The 20,993-nt window shown below is 40.8% G+C and overlaps 2 protein-coding genes and 1 pseudogene across 9 annotated transcripts in view; 1 reads left to right on the forward strand and 2 right to left on the reverse strand.

Annotated features, from left to right (window-relative positions):
* Positions 1–4,872, forward strand: part of C16H1orf112 (chromosome 16 C1orf112 homolog) — a 50,773-nt gene extending 45,901 nt beyond the window's left edge. For 2 of the 5 annotated variants that reach the window (XM_024976716.2, XM_059875701.1), the window contains 5 exons: positions 628–732; positions 1,351–1,431; positions 2,304–2,423; positions 3,495–3,674; positions 4,161–4,872. In XM_024976716.2, the coding sequence (XP_024832484.2) occupies positions 628–732; positions 1,351–1,431; positions 2,304–2,423; positions 3,495–3,674; positions 4,161–4,331 (657 nt within the window). In that variant the 3' untranslated portion in view covers positions 4,332–4,872. Of the gene's footprint in view, positions 1–627; positions 733–1,350; positions 1,432–2,303; positions 2,424–3,494; positions 3,722–4,160 lie in introns of all 5 variants that reach the window. The other 3 variants (XM_024976718.2, XM_010813238.4, XM_024976717.2) reach the window with 3 other exon arrangements.
* The window catches only part of SCYL3 (SCY1 like pseudokinase 3), a 41,622-nt gene continuing 24,458 nt past the window's right edge, over positions 3,830–20,993 (reverse strand). For all 4 annotated transcript variants that reach the window (NM_001075273.2, XM_005216892.3, XM_059875298.1 and 1 more), the window contains 5 exon segments: positions 3,830–4,534; positions 4,994–5,667; positions 6,448–6,606; positions 9,302–9,473; positions 20,520–20,704. In NM_001075273.2, coding sequence (NP_001068741.2) covers positions 4,475–4,534; positions 4,994–5,667; positions 6,448–6,606; positions 9,302–9,473; positions 20,520–20,704 — 1,250 coding nt within the window. In that variant the 3' untranslated portion in view covers positions 3,830–4,474.
* On the reverse strand, positions 9,843–9,960 carry LOC112441910 (uncharacterized; annotated as a pseudogene).

The following is a 20,993-nucleotide window of genomic DNA, read 5'->3' on the forward strand; positions in this document are numbered from 1 at the left end:
TTACTTTACCTATTCTCAGAGTGAAGTTAAGATCTAAAGAAATTTGGGAGAATTCATCAGCATATGAGAGGCATTTAACCCATGTGATATTAATTCATTTATTCCATTCAAGAAAAAGTTGAGTTCTTGTTATATGTCAGGTGCTATTTTGATCGCTGGGGATTCAGTATTCAGTAAATCAAACTAATAAATACCCTCAGCCTGTTGAGAAGCAACAGAGTACTAAAGTGGGGATATATGAAAAGGACTAAATTGGTGGTGAGTGCTATGGAGAGAAATAAAGCAAGAGAAGGGGAAGAAAGAAGGTATATGTGGGAGTAGAGTCTGAAATCAGACTTGGTCACTGGAGTCCTCACCGTAGTGACATGTGGGTAACACCTGACGCTGAGGGAGCAAACCAGGCAGGTGCCTGAGGAGGCATCTCCAGAACAGGGGAAATGGAAGCGAACACCCCCCAGCTGGAAGCACATCGGAAGGAGAGCTAACACAAAGGCAGTGGGGCTTAGAGCAAAGGAGGGACACAATTGAACACGTTTTATTGTGTTCCCTGAGACAGAATTAAGGAAAACTGATAAGGAATGTACTCTGCTGAGGTTCTCCTCTAATAAGGTTTGGTTTTCTTTGTAGGACAGAATTCTGCCCAGCCTGTCTTCTGTTTTTGCTTCACTGCTAGCTGACAGGAACTGGCTACTGGAACAACATTCCTTGGAGGCATTTACTCAGTTTGCTGAGGTAATTAATTAGAAGGCCAGTCTATCACAATGATTTCTAAAACATTTTCTGATATTGCAAAATATTCCAAAAACATGTATAGAGCTGCTTTTTGTATCTTAGCCATAAAATTTCTGGAGGAGATATTGCTAGCCTTCTGTTTTACAGGATCTAAAAATGAAGTCCAGAGAAGGGAAGTGATTTTCCTAAGGTCCTCAGTAGTAATGATCAGAACAGGCATTCAGACTAGGTGTCCTAATTCAGATGCTATTTGGGGTTGAATGATAATATATTTCATCTCCACCTTTCACGGGAGCTAAGTTGATGAACACAGACCTGTTAGCTCAGCTCTGTAGAGAAGGCGACCCTGCCCTGGGCTGCTTTTACTCTTAGCTGCCGTTGTACAGTCCTGCCCTTCATCACAATGGGACCCAAAAATGTTGGGATGACTGGGCAGAAATCGCTACAGCTCACAACTTTATACTTGTGCACCCTCAAATAACTATGAGCTTATTATTTTTTGAGTGATTTTTCTTTTAAAGTTGCATTTTTAATTAAAGTAGCTCTTAAAACTTGTGTACTTCTTTTTGCAGGTTATTAAAATGTACTGAAATTAGTTTTTTATCAATCTTTTAATAGGGAACTACTCATGAAGAGATAGTTCCACAATGTCTCAGTTCTGAAGAAACAAAGAAAAAAGTTGTATCCTTTTTGGAGAAGGTATTTTATTTGTATAGCATCCAAGTAGCAGAACACATTTTGTTATGTTACTTTTTAAAAATTATTGCCAGGTTGAATATCCTGTTAGCTTATTAAGCAGTTGGGACCTCACTGCAGGTCAGAAGTGAAACACTTGGGTCACTCTGGCTGTAGTCTGGGATACTGCAGCATTGATCATCCAGGCCCAGAGAAAAAGAATGCGGATCCCTCACCAGTAACTCACCATCATTAGACTCACATGTGGAATTGTAGGCCCAAGAGGGTCATATTCACCACCATAATCCAATCAGGACTTTTCCAAATAGTGGCTCCCATATTTTGTGTGAGCTTTGAAACTTACATGGGGACAGTGGTAGGATGTAAGTTAAAGGTTAACCGAAACACTAATAGAACAGTTAAACCACAAATTTAGAATACTAGGATAAAGTGAATTATGCTTAAGTACTTAATTTTCTTAAGAATATCTCATTGAAGTGGGCTATGTCTCTTTTTTGTATATATGCATATATTATATATAAGCTGGATGTAAGTAAGGGTGTGTACATGTTAAGCTGGATATAAGTAAGGGTGTGTACATGTTTCTTTTAAAAATTTCTCACCCTGTTCAGTAAAGGCTAGCAGATAATCTTTTTTTTTTTCTCTGTAGGGAAGGCGTACACTGTAAAATATTTTTACCCAAATCACACTGAGAATAATTTTTACAGATGAGTCCAACTTACTTCCAGAATTTGCATAGTTCACAAGCTGAGCCTTGTAGTTAAACATTCAGCATTTAATACACACAGGTCTTTTCACTGAGTATCACACCATTTTGATAACGAGTTGAGAGTGCTAATGTTGGTATTTACTTGGTTCTTCATGATCTCTGGCAGACGGGGTTTGTAGATGAAACTACAGCTGCGAGACTGGAACGTATCAAACAGGAAAAAGGTACTTTCTGGGAGCCTTTTGCTAAAGTTACTCAAGAAGAAACAAAGATGTCATCTTTACAGGTATGGACTGCTCTTCAGTGTGGATCAAGCTTTAATAAAAAATGTGCTTTATTACTTACAACAGTAGAACAGAAACTAGCATGGTTCTTTGCCTCGTACAGAATAGACATGTGAAATTGTTTTATGGTAGTTGCTCTTTTAAAAATCACATTTCTTCTTTCTGGAAGGCTGACAACACAGAGAACAGAGGTGGGACTCCAAAAAATGTTTTAAACATCATACTGAATATACTTTTAATATAACTTTAAACTATTTGCAATAACCTTTGGAAAAGTTATGTCTGTACCAGTGATGCTACAAATGCAGTAGTTTCTGAACCACAGAAGAAAACTGATTCACATACCTTCTTAAGTGTTTAGTTTGATCCTTTGCTTCATTCATCACAGTCCAGAAATTATATTTATCATAAGGCAGAAATCTGACATTTCTAAGGATACTCAAAATTGTTTGAGCACTAATAGTATATTTGGAATGGCAATCCATAATGGTAAATATAAGTTACAACTCTTAAAAACCCAATAAGTGGTTTTCAAGACATGTTAACTTTTATGCCTTAAATCTACAAAGTTAAATATATCAGTAGTGTAAATAAGCCCTAAAGAATTTATATATTACGACCATCTGTAGGAAGACAATGATTTTAAAAACTGTATGGCTCTAACCCTTCGTCCTCCTTCTGGTGCAGTGAAAGCATCATTATAAACTTAGCATTAAAAAGAAAAGGGCATTTTAAAAAATTCATACTTGGGGCTTTTTTGTAAGGACAGATTATATGGCTAAAGAACACTCACCTGAAGTCACTGGACAAGGCAGCACCTCTTCGTTTCCTCGGACCCTGAGCATCAGTTGTGGTAGCACCCTGAATCCCTGTTGCAAATCAACACTGCCTTCATGTCTCTCTCCAGATGAAGGCGGGGGTAAGGGTCTCCTGCCCTTGTGAGCCAAAGACTAGAATAAAATTTTCGTATAAAACTTGACAATTTTAGAATTTGTCCTTGTAAGCTTTAGTCCAAAAGGAAAGTTCTATTTGGAACGGGGATTATGGCATTACATGTTTTTCTCATTTGCCAGCCTTGTGTGAAAAGAGCCCGTCACGAGCTCCCCTCAGAAGATGAGTACAGGTCAACACTGCAAGCGGCAACAGAAGCCTTGGAGGCGATCGAGTTACTACTCCAGAAGTCTCCTCCTCCAGACTGGCTCCTGATGGAAATGGAGACGCTTCAGGAAAGGATTGATAAGCTAAAACGTCAGGTACTCTAAGGTGAAGAGTTAGTGGACTAGACCATTTTGTCAACTAGGTAAATGAGTTGAATATGATATTTTTGTTACCCTATAGTACATTTTGTAAATGAAAATATTGACATATCTGTACATGATCTAACACATAAAACTTTTATGAAGTTGAATCTAGTGAAAATAAGTCTTTATTTATGGACATTTAGAGAGCAGGATTGGGGGGGATATTTCTCATTAAGGACTTTGGTACAAGGTAATACAAGTGGAACAGTCGGTAACTGCCCAGGTCTCCATAGGGCCACTCACTCATATAGTACCTCTGTAAACAAATAAATAAGCTGCCTAAGGAAACCTTAGCAATTTAAAATCATTTATATACTTTATAGCTAAAAGTTTTTCAGTAAGTTGTATTCCATAATAGAGTTTACTCTTCTGACAAAGAAATGGCACAGAATTAAGCTAATCAGCTTGAATTTTTGTGTTTATTTTCTTTACTTCCAGAATTGCTCTGGAAGAAAGCAGTTAAGTTCCACCTTTCCACAGCCACTTGCTCTTCACAGAAACTGGCCTCTGTCAGACGCACAGGCTCTTCCTCTGAGAAGGGCTGTGAACCTCTGCACTGCCCAGGGCTCTCCGCCAGCAAGCCAGGTCTCCTCTCACTTCCATTGGTAGACTGGATAAAGAGCTCCTGACATGAGAAAAACAGGATGCTTTGGGGCTTTCTCATCTGCAGTGCCTGCTTCTGAGGTATTAGTTTGATTTTTTTGTTTGTTTTAAAGAAATCCTTTCTCCTGAAAAGTGACTTGCAGCCACTGTCACCAGCTGTTATCGTCCCAGTTCAGATCACCATCTTCCCCCCAGCCTGAAGACTCTCCCTGCAACGAAAGAGAGCAAACAAGGGCAACCTGCTGAAACAAGTCACATTCAGATTTGAAAGATCGGCAATTTAAAAGGGGCCCAACACGTGTCTTTCGACGCCAGAATACATTTCTTCATACATAATTTACTATAACAGAAACGTGAAAAGTAGGGTCACTTTGGTTCTGCTGTTACAAAATCACAGCATTAAAAAAAAACTTTCACAAGAACTATTTAACACTTAGCCCAAGCATTTCTATTAATACATTTTCCTGGGGAAGAAAAAAAGATGCCATTGACAGGAACTGATTTTGTTCATTTTCTGATCACATTAATAAACCAGTTGTGGACATCAGTCTTCTATCACTGGGAAAGAGTGTATTTTTTTTTTTTTTTTTCTTTATAAATGGGACAATATAACTGCTGCCTGTGAGAGGGAAATATGTAAACTAATAACACAATTTAATGATCCTCACCTCAGTAATTTCTGCTGCAGCGAATTTTGAGGAAAAGTGCATCACTGATGAGACATTATCCTTGCTGGGAACCACTGTTTCTGTCCTCAGTTCAGGCAAAATAAGAATAGCAGCTGAAGGCTTAATTTCTGGGATCATATCAGCAAACCAGTCCAACTCTGGGTCTTTCACTGGCTTCTTTTTTACCTGAATGGTAAACTCCTCTCCTAAACCCAGTTCTGATGGAACTTTAAGGCGCCTTTCTTGTGACAACACTTTCGGTGGCTTGGTTTGGTCTGGGTCATCCCTGCTTTGTGCAAGACTGGTCTTTGGGGGTAGGCTCGATTTTGAAGGCAAAGCAGGAGTGGCCTTTTGCTCCCCTGAGGTAACAGGTCTTGTGGGCATCATTCCACCTTCCAGATTTACTTCAGTATCTAAGCTGCCGGGCTCAAAGTCATCCCAAGGTTCTTCCTCTGCATTCAGGTTAGTGAGTGGGGACTGGGCCGCTGCGTGGGGATCTGCAGGACAAACCTCTGCGTTGACAGTTTTGTTCTCAGGCTCCTCAGGCTCACTCCAGTCAGGCCACTCCTCAGCCTTTTTAGAACTTGATGGGAAATTTTCACTGTCTCCTGAGGTAATTTTCACTTCGGAGATGCCATTGATGGGAAATTTGATAGGCTGAGAAAATTGATCATCTGTGGGGGGGATATGTATAAGAGTTATTCTCATAAAATGTTGGTTAAGACATGCAATATATTTAGGAGAAAGTAAACACTGAAGAAATGTATAGACCCAATTCCTTGGAAATAACCCATGTGTACTGAACTATGAGGTAGCCCAGCAGAACATAAACCAGCAAAGATACAAGTTAAACAAATGTGATTTGATGGGCACATACCAAGCAACAATTAACTGGAGCACCTAATCCTTTACTAAATACTCAAACATACTATTTATCTATAACAAATACAAAAATGTTCTAGCCAGGTACTGATACGTTAATTATGTACACCTTGAGAAAGTGTTGTATGCTCAAGTAGGCTGCCTCACTTTAACATATCCTCATTTTAAATAGATTTTCATAAGCATAGTCAAGTCATGAAGTCCTTTGTAGTACGGTCTGACTGTGTGCTTAATTCCACAAACTTATTTAACCACAGAACTCCTCTTTCATGGTATACCTGATAACATCTTCCAGAACTATCATACTTTGATATAATTTGGGGAAAGTCCCCAAAGTGAAGTATCTGGTGCAAAAAAGAATGCAAGCAATGTCTCCACCAGTTACGAAGAAAACACAAGTATTTACCCTATAGTCCAGGGGAAAAAGATGCACCCAAGCTGACTACGTAATTGTAAATAATAAGAGAATTAAGTCTCAATAGTCCCAAAGTGCCCTTTAGTTTCAGAATTTCAATTACTCAGGAAAACATTCACCAAGCAGTGGAACAGCTGTATAAATTTAATAAATCTACCTGTCTGTAGAAAAGTACTGTAGTAATCTTGTGGTATGTGCTTCTTGCTGTTGATGGGCATGTTGCCAGAAAAACATTTAGGGAATATGCCAGGGGGGGCGTTCTTCAAGATTGGCAAGCTCTGACTGCGCTGGCTGCAGGTGACGTGCACAGGAGAATCTGAAGATAAATAAAAACTCCAAAAAATGAAAGAGTAGTAAATTGCTTCTTTTCCTATCACATGTTAGGTGAGCAACAGTTAAGAGGAGGGGTATATTTAACACAGATCAGAGATAACCTGCTGGGAGAGGACGTCTCCAAATATTTGGAGAGTCATACCTACTATGGAAGTGTCCACATGGTGGTAAACAAAGGATTCAAGCATTAGGTAAGCATTTGGAATACAGAGAGAAAACTAGGATACCTAGTTATAAAAGTTAACAGCCTTTAAAAACATCTCAGTGGTGATTTAAAACTGTACTTGATTCTACTTTGCTTTTAAGAATAAAGAGTACAAGCACACGGATATGAATGTACTTAATGCCACAAAACTGTACACTTTAAAATGTTTAAAATAGTAAATTTTATGTTATGGACATTTAACTCCCAACTGGAAAAAGAAAAATGTTTTAAGAAAATGTAGTCTTTAGCACCTTTTAGAAAGTTCATACTTTTAAGAATGAGTACTGGTCAAAAGGATCCTAGCAAAATTTCTGACTACTTTGTCTGCCTTAGGGAAATGAGGGGGTGGCCTGGGCTGAGTCATCACAGGCTGCACCTCCCCTCCTCACCCCAGACTGATCTTTGCAAGCCCACCACCCTCTTGGTATTTCTGCCACCATCCTCCCTCCCTGCTGAAACCTACTAATTTTTCTTACAAATTGTCCCCTTCTCTACATTGTCTTCCCTAACTCTTGTTCATGCAGACTTATTTCCCTCAGGTACATTTTTCATAAACCTTAGTATCAGCCTTCATTCTTAAGTCTGATCATGCAGGTAAACTATAAGAAGGAAAAAAAATCTAAGAGTACCTCCTTTACACACGCCCCTCACCCAGCAGCCCCTCTGCCCTATAGGACCAGGGCCTCTCTTTACCAGAGATCTGGGATACAAGCTGTCACCGGGGTCTCAGCCATCCTGGATGAGGAGTCTAACTTGGCAAGTCAGTGGGATTAAAGTTTTCATGAAAATCTATTTTAATAAAAACTTAACCGCTATTGATGCTTTGGTGCCCTTTTCTGTTTCCTATTCAGATTATAGAGTGATCCAAATGGAGAGTATGTAAAATATCTAGAATCAGAAAACCCCATCCAATAAATAAAGTTGTTGGGAGTGGGGACTTTTGTTAATTCAACATGTAAAGCTGTATAACTCTGAAGGATGATGGCCATGTTATGAAGCTCTAAATCTCTGATTTCAGTTCTCAATGATAGTGAGTAGAGAGCATGGAAATGGTTATTAGTAAAAAAGAACTGCCAGACTTTTCTCTGCTGCTGCTGCTAAGTCGCTTCAGTCGTGTCCGACTCTGTGCGACCCCATAGACGGCAACCCACCAGGCTCCCCCGTCCCTGGGATTCTCCAGGCAAGAACACTGGAGTGGGTTGCCATGGCCTTCTGCAGTGCATGAAAGGAAACGTGAAAGGGAAGTCGCTTAGTCGTGTTCGACTCTTCCCAACCCCATGGACTGCAGCCTACCAGGCTCCTCCACCCATGGGATTTTCCAGGCAAGAGTACTGAAGTGGGGTGCCATTGCCTTCTCCGTCCTTATCTCAAAACTATGCATATCCTCTCCTATGGCCAGAAATTCCTCTAGTATGAAATATAAACCCTTCATCTGCTCTTGGTGTGCTCTGCTAAAAGAAATACTGGTAACAATAGACCTCACTCAGTTTGGTGTGGATGTTTCATGGCTGAAGAGGTGGTGACAGTTTCTACATCACCTTCTTCAAGCTCCTCAGAGTCACACTAACACTGACTTCCTCAAATTTTGAGGAAGTCAGTGTTGCTTTAAAAATTCTCTTGGCAGCAAAATTAGAGAAAAGTCTGGCAGTTCTTTTTTACTAATAACCATTTCCATGCTCTCTACTCACTATCATTGAGAACTGAATCAGAGATTTAGAGCTTCATAACATGGCCATCACCTTCAGGGTTATACAAAGGAGCAAAGAAGCAACAGCGCTGTCAATACAAAATTCTTATTCTTTTATAGCCTATAAAGACCAGAAATTACTGCTACTCAGGTAATATTTCAATGGGAACATCAGAATTAAGGATTTTTTTCTCTCGATTTAAGTACCTAAAAATCAACAGCTTGTCACCTAACAGGCCATCAAAATCTAAAGAAATTAAAATTAAAACATTTGGTGTCACTAAGAGCTGCTATGGCTCAGTTTTGGAAACTGACACTATTAAGATGTAAAATATTCTGTATATCCTTTGACTCAGTAAGAAATTTAGAAAGGAGTGCAACAGCCATCAATAGCGAGGGAGGTCACTAAATGAATTATAGTCAATGAAATATTAGGCAGCTATCAGTAAAACAAATTATTAGGTAGTTATGTATTGACCTGGAGACAGGTCCCTGATTAGCTGTTAACATGAAAAAAATCAAGTTGTGGAACTGTGCATAGTATTTTTTTAAGAAATCCTATGTGTGTGTGTTAAAATACATTTGTGTTTGCGGGCTTACAAAAGGATGAAAGAATTCCCATTAAACCATTAAAATTGGTTACCTTAGATGCCCTAGAAGGAGGTGAAAAAGGGAAAGAAACTTTTTCCTTTTAATTCTCTATCATTTGAATATAATCTATCTGTGTTGCTTGTATAATGTTTAAAATCTAATAAAACAATAACACGACCTTTTAATCACTCTTACCTTCTGGGGAAAGGTCCACAGTTTTAGTAAAGCTTGGGGCAGTGCGTTTGAAGATCTTGGTTCTCTCTCCTCCCACAACCACCTCTGGTCCAAGCAGCGAGACCAACACTGCTAGGCTGTGAAGAGTAATGGCCACGATGGAGTCGCTGGTATCACGCAGGCCCAGTAAAACCTAGGAGTAAACTGGGTAGTAAGTGGACACAACCATGTTGCCTGTCTCTTCTGCCTTTCCCCCCAACCCCAACAAGTAGTTGGGTGCAATCAGACTGTGTTTTTTTTCAAGTGAACTTCATTTCTTAGATGTGTTCTAGGTCAGTAGCTCTCTATTTGTGGTCAAGGACCAATGTTTTCCCTTCCCAATCCAGCATACCCTGATACTTTTTTGAAGATACAATAAAAATGAAGTCAAATAAGTACATGAGAAATGTATTAGAAATAAGATTACTCTGTTAAGTTGCTATAAAAGTTTTTAGATTATGATGCCTGTCGGCTCTTGCCTCCAAGCCACCACCACAGATCCTCCCAAGGCTCAGCCCTTTTCAGTCTACAGCACCAAGTACTCCCAGGTGGTCTTCCATTCAAGTACTAACTAGGCCCGACCCTGCTTAGCATCTGAGCTCAGATGAGATGGATGCATTCAGAGTGGTAAGGCTGTAGGCAGTTCCCCAAATTGTTGCCGAATCTGAATACTCCATCCAAAAGACAGTTGCTGAATGGATTAAAAAAAAAAAGACTCATCTGTATGACGCCATAAGAGGCTTCTCATGTAAGGACATAGAAAGAAAGTGAAGGAACAGAAAAAGATGTTCCAGGCACATGAAAACCAAAAGAAATCTAGGGAAGCTATACTTAAATCAGACAAGACAAACTTTAAAACAAAGAGTAATAAAAGAAGGCATGACATAATGATACATAAATCCAATATTTATAACATTTATAAATACTTATGCACCAAATATAGGAGCAGCTAAGTTAAAGCAAATACTGGTTGTTAGTTGCTCAGTCGTGTCTGACTCTGCAACCCCATGGACTAGCCTGCCAAGCTCCTCTGTCCATGGGATTCTCCAGGCAAGAATACTGGAATGGGTTGCCATGCCCTTTTCCAGAGAATCTTCCTGATCCAGGGATTGAACACAGGTCTCCTGCATTGCAGGCAGATTCTTTACTGTCTGAGCTACATGGAAGTCCCTAAAACAAATATTAACAGGCCCTAAAGAGAGAAATAGAGCAATACATTAATAGCAGGGGACTTTAATATCCCATTTACATCAATGGATAGATCATCCAGACAGAAAGTAAGAAAATGTTGGCCTTAAATGACACATTAGATGGATTTAGATATACAAAGAACGTTTCATCCCAAAGGAACAGAACACACATTCTTCTCTAGGGCACACGGAACAGTCTCCAAGATGGGTTGTATGTCACATGACAAAACAAATCTTGATAAATTTAAGAAGACTGAAATCAAGTATCTTTTCTGACCCTAAGAGTATGAAATTAGAAATCAATTGTAAGAAGAAAACTGGAAAATTCAAAAATGGGGAGATTAAATAGTATGCTACTGAACAACCAATGAGTCAATGGAGAAATCAAAAATATCTTGAGACGAAAATGGAAATAAAACATACCATCTATGCATGCATCGATGGGATGCAGCAAAAGCAGTTCTAAGAGGAACGTTCATACTAATAAATGCCTACCTGAGAAATAAAAATCCCACGCAAGTAATTCTACATCTCAAGAAGCTAAAAAAAGAAAGCTCAAAGTCAGTAGAAGGAAGGAAATAACAGAGCAAAAATAAATGCAATAGAAAAAAGAAATTCAATGAAACTAAGAGCAGATTCCAGTGGTCAGGTATAGATGTGAGAGTTGGACTGTGAAGAAAGCTGAGCGCCAAAGAATTGATGCTTTTGAACTGTGGTGTTGGAGAAGACTCTTGCGAGTCCGTTGGACTGCAAGGAGATCCAACCAGCCCATCCTAAAGTACATCAGTCATGGGTGTTCATTGGAAGGACTGATGCTGAAGGTGAAACTCCAATACTTTGGCCACCTGATGCGAAGAGCTGACTCATTTGAAAAAACCCTGATACTGGAAAAGATTGAGGGCAGGAGGAGAAGAGGACGACAGAGGATGAGATGGCTGGATGGCATCACCGACTCAATGGACATGGGTTTGGGTGAACTCTGGGAGTTGGTGATGGTCAGGGAGGCCTGCCGTGCTGCAGTTCATAGGGTCGCAAAGAGTTGGACATGACTGAGCTACTGAACTGAAGAGCTGATTTATTCAAAAGATAAAATTGACAAATCTTTAGCAAGACTCACTGAGAGAGGACTCAAAATTGTAAATGAAAGGAGACGTTACAACTGGTACCACACAAAGGGTCATAAGAGATTACTATGAACAACCGTGATGCTGTTTAGTCCCTAAGTCATGTCCAGTTCTTTTGCAACCCCATGAACTACCCACCAGGCTCTACTGGCCATGGGATTTCCCAGGCAAGAATACTGAAGTGGGTTGCCATTTCCTTCTCCAGGGGATCTTCCCAATCTAGGGATCAAACCCACATCTTGTACACTGTCAGGTGGATTCCCTACCACTGAGCCAGCCACCTGGGAAGCCCCACTATGAACAATTAATGTACCAATAAATTTGAAAAACTAAAAGAAATGGATAAAGTCCTGGAAACATACAACCTATCAAGACTGAATCATAAAAAAGTAGAAAATCTGGACAGGTCAAGTAAGGAGACTGAATCAGTAACCAAAAACCTACCAACAAACAGAAGTCTAGGACAGATAGCTGCTCTGGTGAATTCTACCAAACATTTGAAGAATGAATACCAATTCTTCTCAAATTCTTCCAAAAAAACAGAAGAGGAGGGAAACTTCTTCTTCTTTAAAACTCCTTTTAAAAGGTTGACATTACCCTGACACAAAACCAGAGAAGGACACCACAAAAAAATTACAGGCCAAAATCCCTTCAAGAAAATTAGAGAAACCAAGGGAACATTTCATGCAAAGAGGGGCACAATAAAGGACTGAAAGTGGACCTAACAGAAGCTGAAGATATTAAGAAGAGGTGACAAGAATACACAGAAAAACTATACAAAATAGATCTTCATGACCCAAATAACCATGATGGTGTGATCACTCACCTAGAGCCAGACATCCTGGAATGTGAAGTCAAATGGGCCTTAGGAAGCTTCACTATGAACAAAGCTAGTGGAGGTGATGGAATTCCAGTTGAGCTCTTTCAAATCCTGAAAGATGATGCTGTGAAAGTGCTGCACTCAATATGCCAGCAAATTTGGAAAACTCAGCAGTAGCCACAGGACTGGAAAAGGGCAGTTTTCATTCCAATCCCAAAGAAAGGCAATGCCAAAGAATGCTCAAACTACTGCACAATTGCACTCATCTCACACTAGCAAATTAATGCTCAAAATTCTTCAAGCCAGGCTTCGACAGTACATGAACCGTGAACTTCCAGATGTTCGAGCTGGATTTAGAAAAGGCAAAGGAACCAGAGATCAAATTGCCAACACCTGTTGGATGACAGAAAAAGGAAGAGAGTTCCAGAAAAATATATACTTCTGCTTCATTGACCACGCCAAAGCCTTTGACTATGTGGATCACAACAAACTGTGGAAAATTCTTCAAGAATTGGGAATACCAGACCACCTGACCTGCCTCTTGAGAAATCTGTATGCACGTCAGGAAGCAACAGTTAGAACTGGACGTGGAACAACAGACTGGTTCCAAATCAGGAAAGGACTACAATCAAGGTTGTATATTGTCACCCTGCTTATTTAACTTATATACAGAGTACTTCATGTGAAATGCCGGGCTGGATGAAGCACAAGCTGGAATCAAGATTGCTGGGAGCAATATCAATAACCTCAGATATGCTGATGACACCACCCTTATGGCAGAAGTGAAGAAAAGAACCTCTTGATGAAAGTTAAAGAGGAGAGTGAAAAAGTTGGCTTAAAACTCAACATTCAGAAAACTAATTTCATGGCATCTGGTCCTATCACTTCATGGCAAATAGATGGGGAAACAATGGAAACAGTGTCAGACTTTATTTTTGGGGGTTCCAGAATTACTGCAGATGGTGACTACAGCCATGAAATTAAAAGACGCTAACTCTTTGGAAGAAAAGTTATGACCAACCTAGACAGCATTAAAAAGCAGAGACATTACTTTGCCAACAAAGGTCCATCTAGTCAAGGCTATGGTTTTTCCAGTGGTCATGTATATATGTGAGAGTTGGACTGTGAAGAAAGCTGAATGCCAAAGAATTGATGCTTTTGAACTGTGGTGTTGGAGAAGATTCTTGAGAGTCCCTTGACTGCAAGGAGATCCAACCAGTCCGTAAGGGAAATCAGTCCTGAATATTCACTGGAAGGACTGATGCTGGGAAAGATCGAAGGTGGGAGAAGGGGAAGACAGAGGATGAGATGGCTGGATGGCATCACCAGCTTGATGGACATGAGTTTGAGCAAGCTCTGGGAGTTGTTGATAGACAGGGAAGCCTGGCGTGCTGCAGTCCATGGGGTCCCAAAGAGTCGGACATGACTGAGCAACTGAACTGAACCAAATATTCCTGATGAATGTAAGATGCCAAAATCCTCAACAAAATTATAAAACAAATTCAACAATATATTAAAAGGATCATATACCACGATCAAGTGGAATTTTTTTCTAGTGATGCCAGGATGGTGGAACATCCACAAATCAACATAATACACTACATTAACAAAACGAAGGATAAAAATCATATGATCATCTCAATGAACACAGAAAAAGTATCTGACAAGATTCAACATCTATTTATGATAAAAACTCTCAACAAACTGGATATAGAGGAAACATACCTCAATATAATAAAGGCCATATACAACAAGCCTACACTTAACATTACACCAAAAAGCTGAAGGCCTTCCCTCTGAGATGAGGAACAAGCCAAGGATGCCCACTGTTGCCAACACAGTGTTGGAAACCCTAGCCATAGCAATTAAGCAAGGAAGGGGAGGAGGAGCAAAGACATTTAAATCAGAAAATAAGAAGTACTGTGAAACTATACACAATATACAAAAATTTGTAGCATTTCTATACACATTGGGTTGTCAGAAAAAGTAACCCCATTTATAATTGCATCAAAGAATAAAATTCATAAAAATAAATTTAACCAAGGAAGTGGAAGACCTCTACGCTGAAAAGTACAGGGCACTGATGAACGAAACTGAAGAACATAAATAAATGGAAAGATATTCTGTATCATGGATTGGAAGAATTAATATTGTTAATAAACTGCTCATAGTTCCCTAAGCAATCTACAGACCCAAAGCAATCCCTATGAAAATTCCAATGACATTATTCACAGCACTAGAATAAACAATCCTAAAATTTGTATGAAACCACAAAAGACTCTGAATAGCCAAAGCAACCTTCAGAAAGAAGAACAAAGCTGGGAGCCTCACATTCCTTGCTTTCAAACCATATCACAAAGCTACAGTAAAACAGTATTGGCATAAAACAGACACATAGGTCAATGGAACAAAATAGCCTAGAAATAAACCTACACATATATGGTCAATTAATTTACGACAGAAATAGCCAAGAATACACAATGCAGACAGGACAGTCTATTCAATAAAGTGTTGAGAAAACTGGACAACTGTCTTATAACACATTAACTTAAAATGGATTAAGGACATAAACATAAGACCTGAAATGATAGAACTTCTAGAAAAAAACAGGCAGTAAGCTTTTTGACACAAGCCTTGGTGAGAGTTTTTGGATCTGACACCAAAAGCAAAGGTTACAAAATCCAAAACTAAGAAATGGGACTACATCAAACTAAACAGCTTCTGCGCAGCAAAGGAAACCATCAAAAAGTAAAAAGGTAATCTACTGGATGGGAGAAGATATGTGCGAATCATATATCTAATAAGGGGCTAACATTCAAAACATACAAAAACTCATACAGCTCAAAGGGAAAGACGATCTGACTAAAAACTAAGTTGAAGATATGAATAGATGTTTCCCCAAAGATGACATAAAGATGGTCATGAGGTACACGAAAAGATGCTCAACATCACTAAACATCAGGGAACTACAAATCAAACCACAATGAGCCAGCACTGCACGCCTGTTAGAGAGGGATGGCGAGGCTGTGGGGCGGAGGGAACCCTCGTGTGCTGCTGGGGGGAATTTTCATAATGGGTACAGCCACTATGGAAAACAGTACAGACGTTCATCAAGAAATTAAAAATGGGATGACCATACCATCCAGTGGTTCTACTTCTGGGTGTTTATTTGAGGAAAAACCTTACTAACTCAAAAAGGCATATGCACTCTCATATTCACTGCAGGATTATTTACATTAAAGTATCTATTGATGAATGAATGGATAAAGAAAATGCAGTATGCACACAGGAAGATTATTCAGCCATACAAAAAGAATAAAATCTTGCCATTTCCAACAACCTGGATGGACCTGGAGGGCATTATGCTCTGCTAAGGGAAATAAATCCGACTCAGAAAGACAAATGCTCACTTACATGTGTGTGTGGTGGGGGAGGTGGGGTGGAGGACAAACAGAAAAAAACAAGAACACAGATACAGAGAACAGATGAGTGGCTGCCAGGTGGAAGTGAGGAGGTAGAGAGGAAACAAAATGGGGCAAGAGGCATACACTACATTACAAAATAAAAAGGCCACGGAGATATAATGCACAGCAGAGTGACTATGGGTTATAATACTGTACTGCATATTTCAAAGTCACAAAGAATATTTTTTAAAGCTTCATCATGAGAAATTTCATAACTGTATGGTGACACATGGTTACTAAGCTTATTGTGATCATCTGCAATAAACATATCAAATCATTCTCCTGTATACCTGAAACTACATGTCCATAATGTACCTCAATTTTAAAAAAAGATTTTAAATGTTAACTTTCTGTATCTGTACTCAGCTCAATGCAGCAGAATCATAACAAACAGTTCATGGACAGGCAATGTTCTGCAGAGCGCACTTGAAACACTCATCTAGGTCACTAAGAGCTGTGTCCTTCACCTCTTAGCTTAATACACAAGAACAGGACTGTGAAAACTTTTTTTATATCTGATGCATATAACACCTGTCCCAAACTGAGCCAATTATGATCTCTTTCCCAGTAATAAAAACTGGAATTTAGAGAAACTGGTTATCTCTGGTTTGCTTAAAGGGAGGACAGTAAACTTGGAAACTATGGGGCAACCATGCTTGGCCATGTGTATACCAAATAACAAAAGCTGGTCTTCAAAAGTCAAACGTGAATGGATGTAAAGAGAAAGGAAGGGAATGAAGACCATATGGCTGAATCCCAGCTGCACTTGATTTTCCTCTAAGGTAGACTGACGTCCTTTGATTAAAGTCTCTCTTTTGGGCTTTAGCCCATTTAAGTGGGTTTCAGTTACTTGCAACCAGAAGAACCTTGATTAAGACATTCACATGGAGCTATAAGGAGAGGTTTTGCTCTGAATTGGCAAACATGTATAGAAGACAGACAGAGGCAAAGCGTCTGCACCAGTCAGACACAAGGCCAGGACAACTGGACTGCCCGGTGGAGGGGACATCACGGGTTCAGGAATCCGGGGTTCTGGTCCAGTCTCTGCTGGGAATTCTCAATGTGACTCAGCCAATTAATCGTTTCATTTTTCTGGTCCAGTTTCCTCATTTACCTAAGATAAAGGTTTCCAACAGGACTCAATAAAGAAGTATCAGGTCCAATGCTAACAAACCAGGCACTGTCTCAAAACACAGCTGTACAAGTAAACTAAATCATGGTTAGAATTCTGTCAGCTAATTATGGTAATCTTAAGAAACGACCCAAGCCAAAAACCCAAGAATCACCCTCAAAACTCTCCCATCTAGTGAAAAACGGAGTCCTCCCCCTTTTACCCTTCACCACTGCCACCATGTTCCCCAGTCTTTGCCACCTCCTAGCAGGACTATTCTATAATGCCCTCATTGAGCCTCCTTGCTATATAGTCCGTCTTCCACACTGCCACCCAAGTGATCATTAGAAATCAGCTAAGTTATTCCTCCACAGGGGAAGTAACTCCACTCAGAGTTTTCACTGCTTTTCACGTGCTGAATACCTACTTGTTAACAGGTTGTTGCAGAAGTAATCACAGGTTTGCACTGTTGAACTTTTCCATTTGATACTGGAATATATTCTTAAATAAATGTGGTTATGTCACACATCATTTTGATGCACATTTCTTGCTTTATGTTTTTTGCTAATAATTATTACTTGGTGTTTATATGTATTTTAGACTATGGAAATGATGTTAGACACAAAAGCAAATTTGAGCGATTTATTCGAGTTCAAAATGGGTCAAGAAGCAAGACAACCTGCAACATCAACAAATGCATTTGGCCCAGGAAGTGCTAACGAATGTACAGTGTGGTGGTGGTTCAAGAAGTTCTGCACAGGAGACGAGTCTTGACGATGAGGAGCACAGCCAGCCTCAGGAAGCTGACAACAACGAACTGAGAGCGTCAATGACTGGTCCTCCTACAAGCACACAAGAAGTCACCCAAGAACTCAATGTCAATCACTCTACAGTCCTTCGGCATTTGAAGCAAATTGGAAAGGTGAAAAAGCTCGATAAGTGGGTGCCTCATGAGCTGACCGAAATCAAAAAAATTGTCATTTTGAAGTGTCATCTTCTCTTATCCTATCCAATAACAATGGCTCATTTCTCAGTTGGACTGTGATGTGCAATATAAAGTGGATTGTATATGACAACCAGTGAAGACCAGCTCAGTGGCTGGACTAAGCAGAAGCTCCAAAACACTTCCCAAAGTCAAACTTACACCAAAAAGGGGTCATGGTTACTGTTTGGTGGTCTGCTGCTAGTCTGACCCACGACAGCTTTCTGAATCCCAGCAGAATCATTACACCTGAGAAGTACGCTCAGCAAACTGATGAGATGCAGTGAAAACTTCAACACCTGCAGCTGGCACTGGTCAACAGCCTGGGCCTGATTCTCTGCAACAATGCTCCACCGCACGGCACACAATCAACGCTTCAAAAGCTGAATGAGTTGGGCCACAAAGTTTTGCCTCACCTGGCCTCTCACCAACCGACTACCACTTCTTCAAGCACCTTGGCAACGTTTTTGCAGAGAAAATGTTTCCCCAACCAGCGGGACACAAAAATTGCTTTCCAAGAGTTCGTTGAATCCTGAAGCACAGGTTTTTTTGCTACAGGAATTAACAAACTTATTTCTTACTGGCAAAAATGTGTTGACTGTAATGGTTCCTGTTTTTATTAATATAGATGTGTTTGAGGCTAGTTATAATGATTTAAAATTCAGAGTCCGAAATCACTATTACTTTTGCAAAAACCTAATACTGATCTCAGCTCAGTGCCAATTCTGAGACCTATGACAGGACCTCTGTTTCAGACTTAGAGTGCTTCGTTCCTCTTCTACATTCTCAGACACAAAACAGCTACAGGTAGAGTGGCAACTTCCGCTGCAGATGTAAACACAAAGTGCTATGCTGGAGCAACGAGGCTGTAAAGCCAGCCGTCAGTGAACCACGCCCCAGTACCCACGGCCCTGTAGAAACCTACCCACAGTGAACCTGGCCTGACTTCTGTGACTCACTTCAATCAAGAGAATGTGACTGAAGTGATGCAGGCAGTTCCCAATCTATGCCTTAGGAAGGCTGCATGGGCTCTGTGGTCACCTTGGGCAGCCAAGTACGAAGTCCACTGACCCTGCTGGGGAAATCATGTGGAGATGTCACTTGGGGAACAAGGGCCCTGAGATGTCCAGAGACTTTGTGGAGAGACAGCCCCAGATAAGTCTGGCTTTTCCACCCTCCCCTCCGAGGTGCCAAGGAGCTGTGTGGATGTGTCCTGGGGCTCCAGATGACTGCTGCCTCCACTGACATCATGTGGAACAACAGAACCCACAAGCTGAGCTCAAGCAATCCAAAGAATTATGTGAATTAATAAAGTGTCGTGGGACTTCCCCGGTGGTCCAGTGATTAAGAATCCACTTTGCAAGACAGGGACACAGGTTTGATCTCTGGCTGGAGAACTAAGATCCCACATGCTGTGGGGCAACCAACAGTGTGCACCACGACAGAGCCCTCATGCTGCAACTGAGACCCAATGCAGCCGAATAAATCAAAAAGTAAATAAATAAAATGACTGTCGTTTTAATATACTAAGTAGTTTGGGGCGGTTTGCTACACAGATAACAAATATTCATTATCTTCCATCTTCTCACTTCTTGAAAGCAGGCAGAATGTTACACACCTCTATGGCCCCAGTACTTAGGCACAAGAACCGGCCTAAAACCTGGCCTTATCATCTTTAAATAAATTAATCTCATAGCAAAACAGACAAAATCTTTCCAAATCTCATACTGAGTTGAACAGTGTCTCCTCAAAATTCATGCCCACCCAGAAGTGACCTTAAATGAGGTCGTACTGTGTTAGAGTGGACCTTAAATTCAATGCCCAGTGTCCTTATAAAAAGGCCACGTGCCAACAAAAGCAGAAACTGAAGCAACACAGCGACAAGCCAAGAAACTCCAAAGGGCTACCAGAAGCTGGGAGGAGGGCAAGGGAGGACTCTCCCCCAGCGCCTTCAGAGGGGGCCCGGTGGACACCCTGACTGCGGATTTCGGGCCTCCAGAGATTTCTATTGTTTAAGCCACGCAGTTTGTGGTAATTCGTTCCATCAGTCACCAGGACAAACCCAGAGGCCCAGAGTGGGCAAAGGTAACAGGAGCCCTGATGGTGGATCAACGGGCTAAAAACCACGGACAGGAACCATCTCCTTTCCTCTCAGCTATAGTCTAGTTACTTTATAGTAAGTTAATTATGACACGTGCAGTTTCTCTTCACAAAGCATCCCCCAAATGAATCTTGTTAGTTTTCCTCCAAAGAATTAGCAAGCAGAATTACAGGTTTCCGGTTATAAAGAAGCGAAGACTGACCAAGCTGGTTTAACTGCTTTGCCTGGGTGACTGGCCTGGAAATGCAGTTTTCGCGTCCGCCCTTCGGGTTCCAGGAGGCTTCCATACTGAAACGCTGTCTCAGGCCTTCTCAGCTCTTATCCAAATGCCCCCAAGCCCCCTTTTCCTTCCAGCCCACCCCCCGGGTGACTCAGGGAACTCCCGCCCGCTGACCCGACCACGGCTACCTGGGGCAGGATGACCTTCTTCAGCTGCTCCTGCGTGAAGTGCTCCACGTAGGCCTCCAGGTGGGAGAGCAGCACCACGCGCACGTGCTCCTCGTGCACCTCGAACAGCCGCAGCAGCACAGGGATCACCCGCGCCTGGAACAGGGCTGGGGAGAGGAGGCGCGGGGCTTCTCCGTGCGTGTTGTCTTCCCCCAGATCGGACAGGGAAAAAAAATCATCACTTCAGTGAAAGGAGCACGAAGCCTAGAACTTCACACACAATCTTAAGTACTCTTCGAGATTCTTACGTCCCAAACCAAAGGCAAGTGCTTCTTTGACCCCATATTACTCAAGGCTTGACTGTCCTAAGTACACTCCACCTTGTAGGAGTGTTTCTGATACACTCATCATACTTAACGTACTGCAAAGAAACCTTATGTTTTAACATAATTCTGAGTGGATAGCTCTCTGTATTAATACATTCATGTCTAATCA

The sequence above is a fragment of the Bos taurus genome, chromosome 16 (genome assembly GCF_002263795.3).
Source record: "Bos taurus isolate L1 Dominette 01449 registration number 42190680 breed Hereford chromosome 16, ARS-UCD2.0, whole genome shotgun sequence".
Classification (NCBI taxonomy): domain Eukaryota; kingdom Metazoa; phylum Chordata; class Mammalia; order Artiodactyla; family Bovidae; genus Bos; species Bos taurus.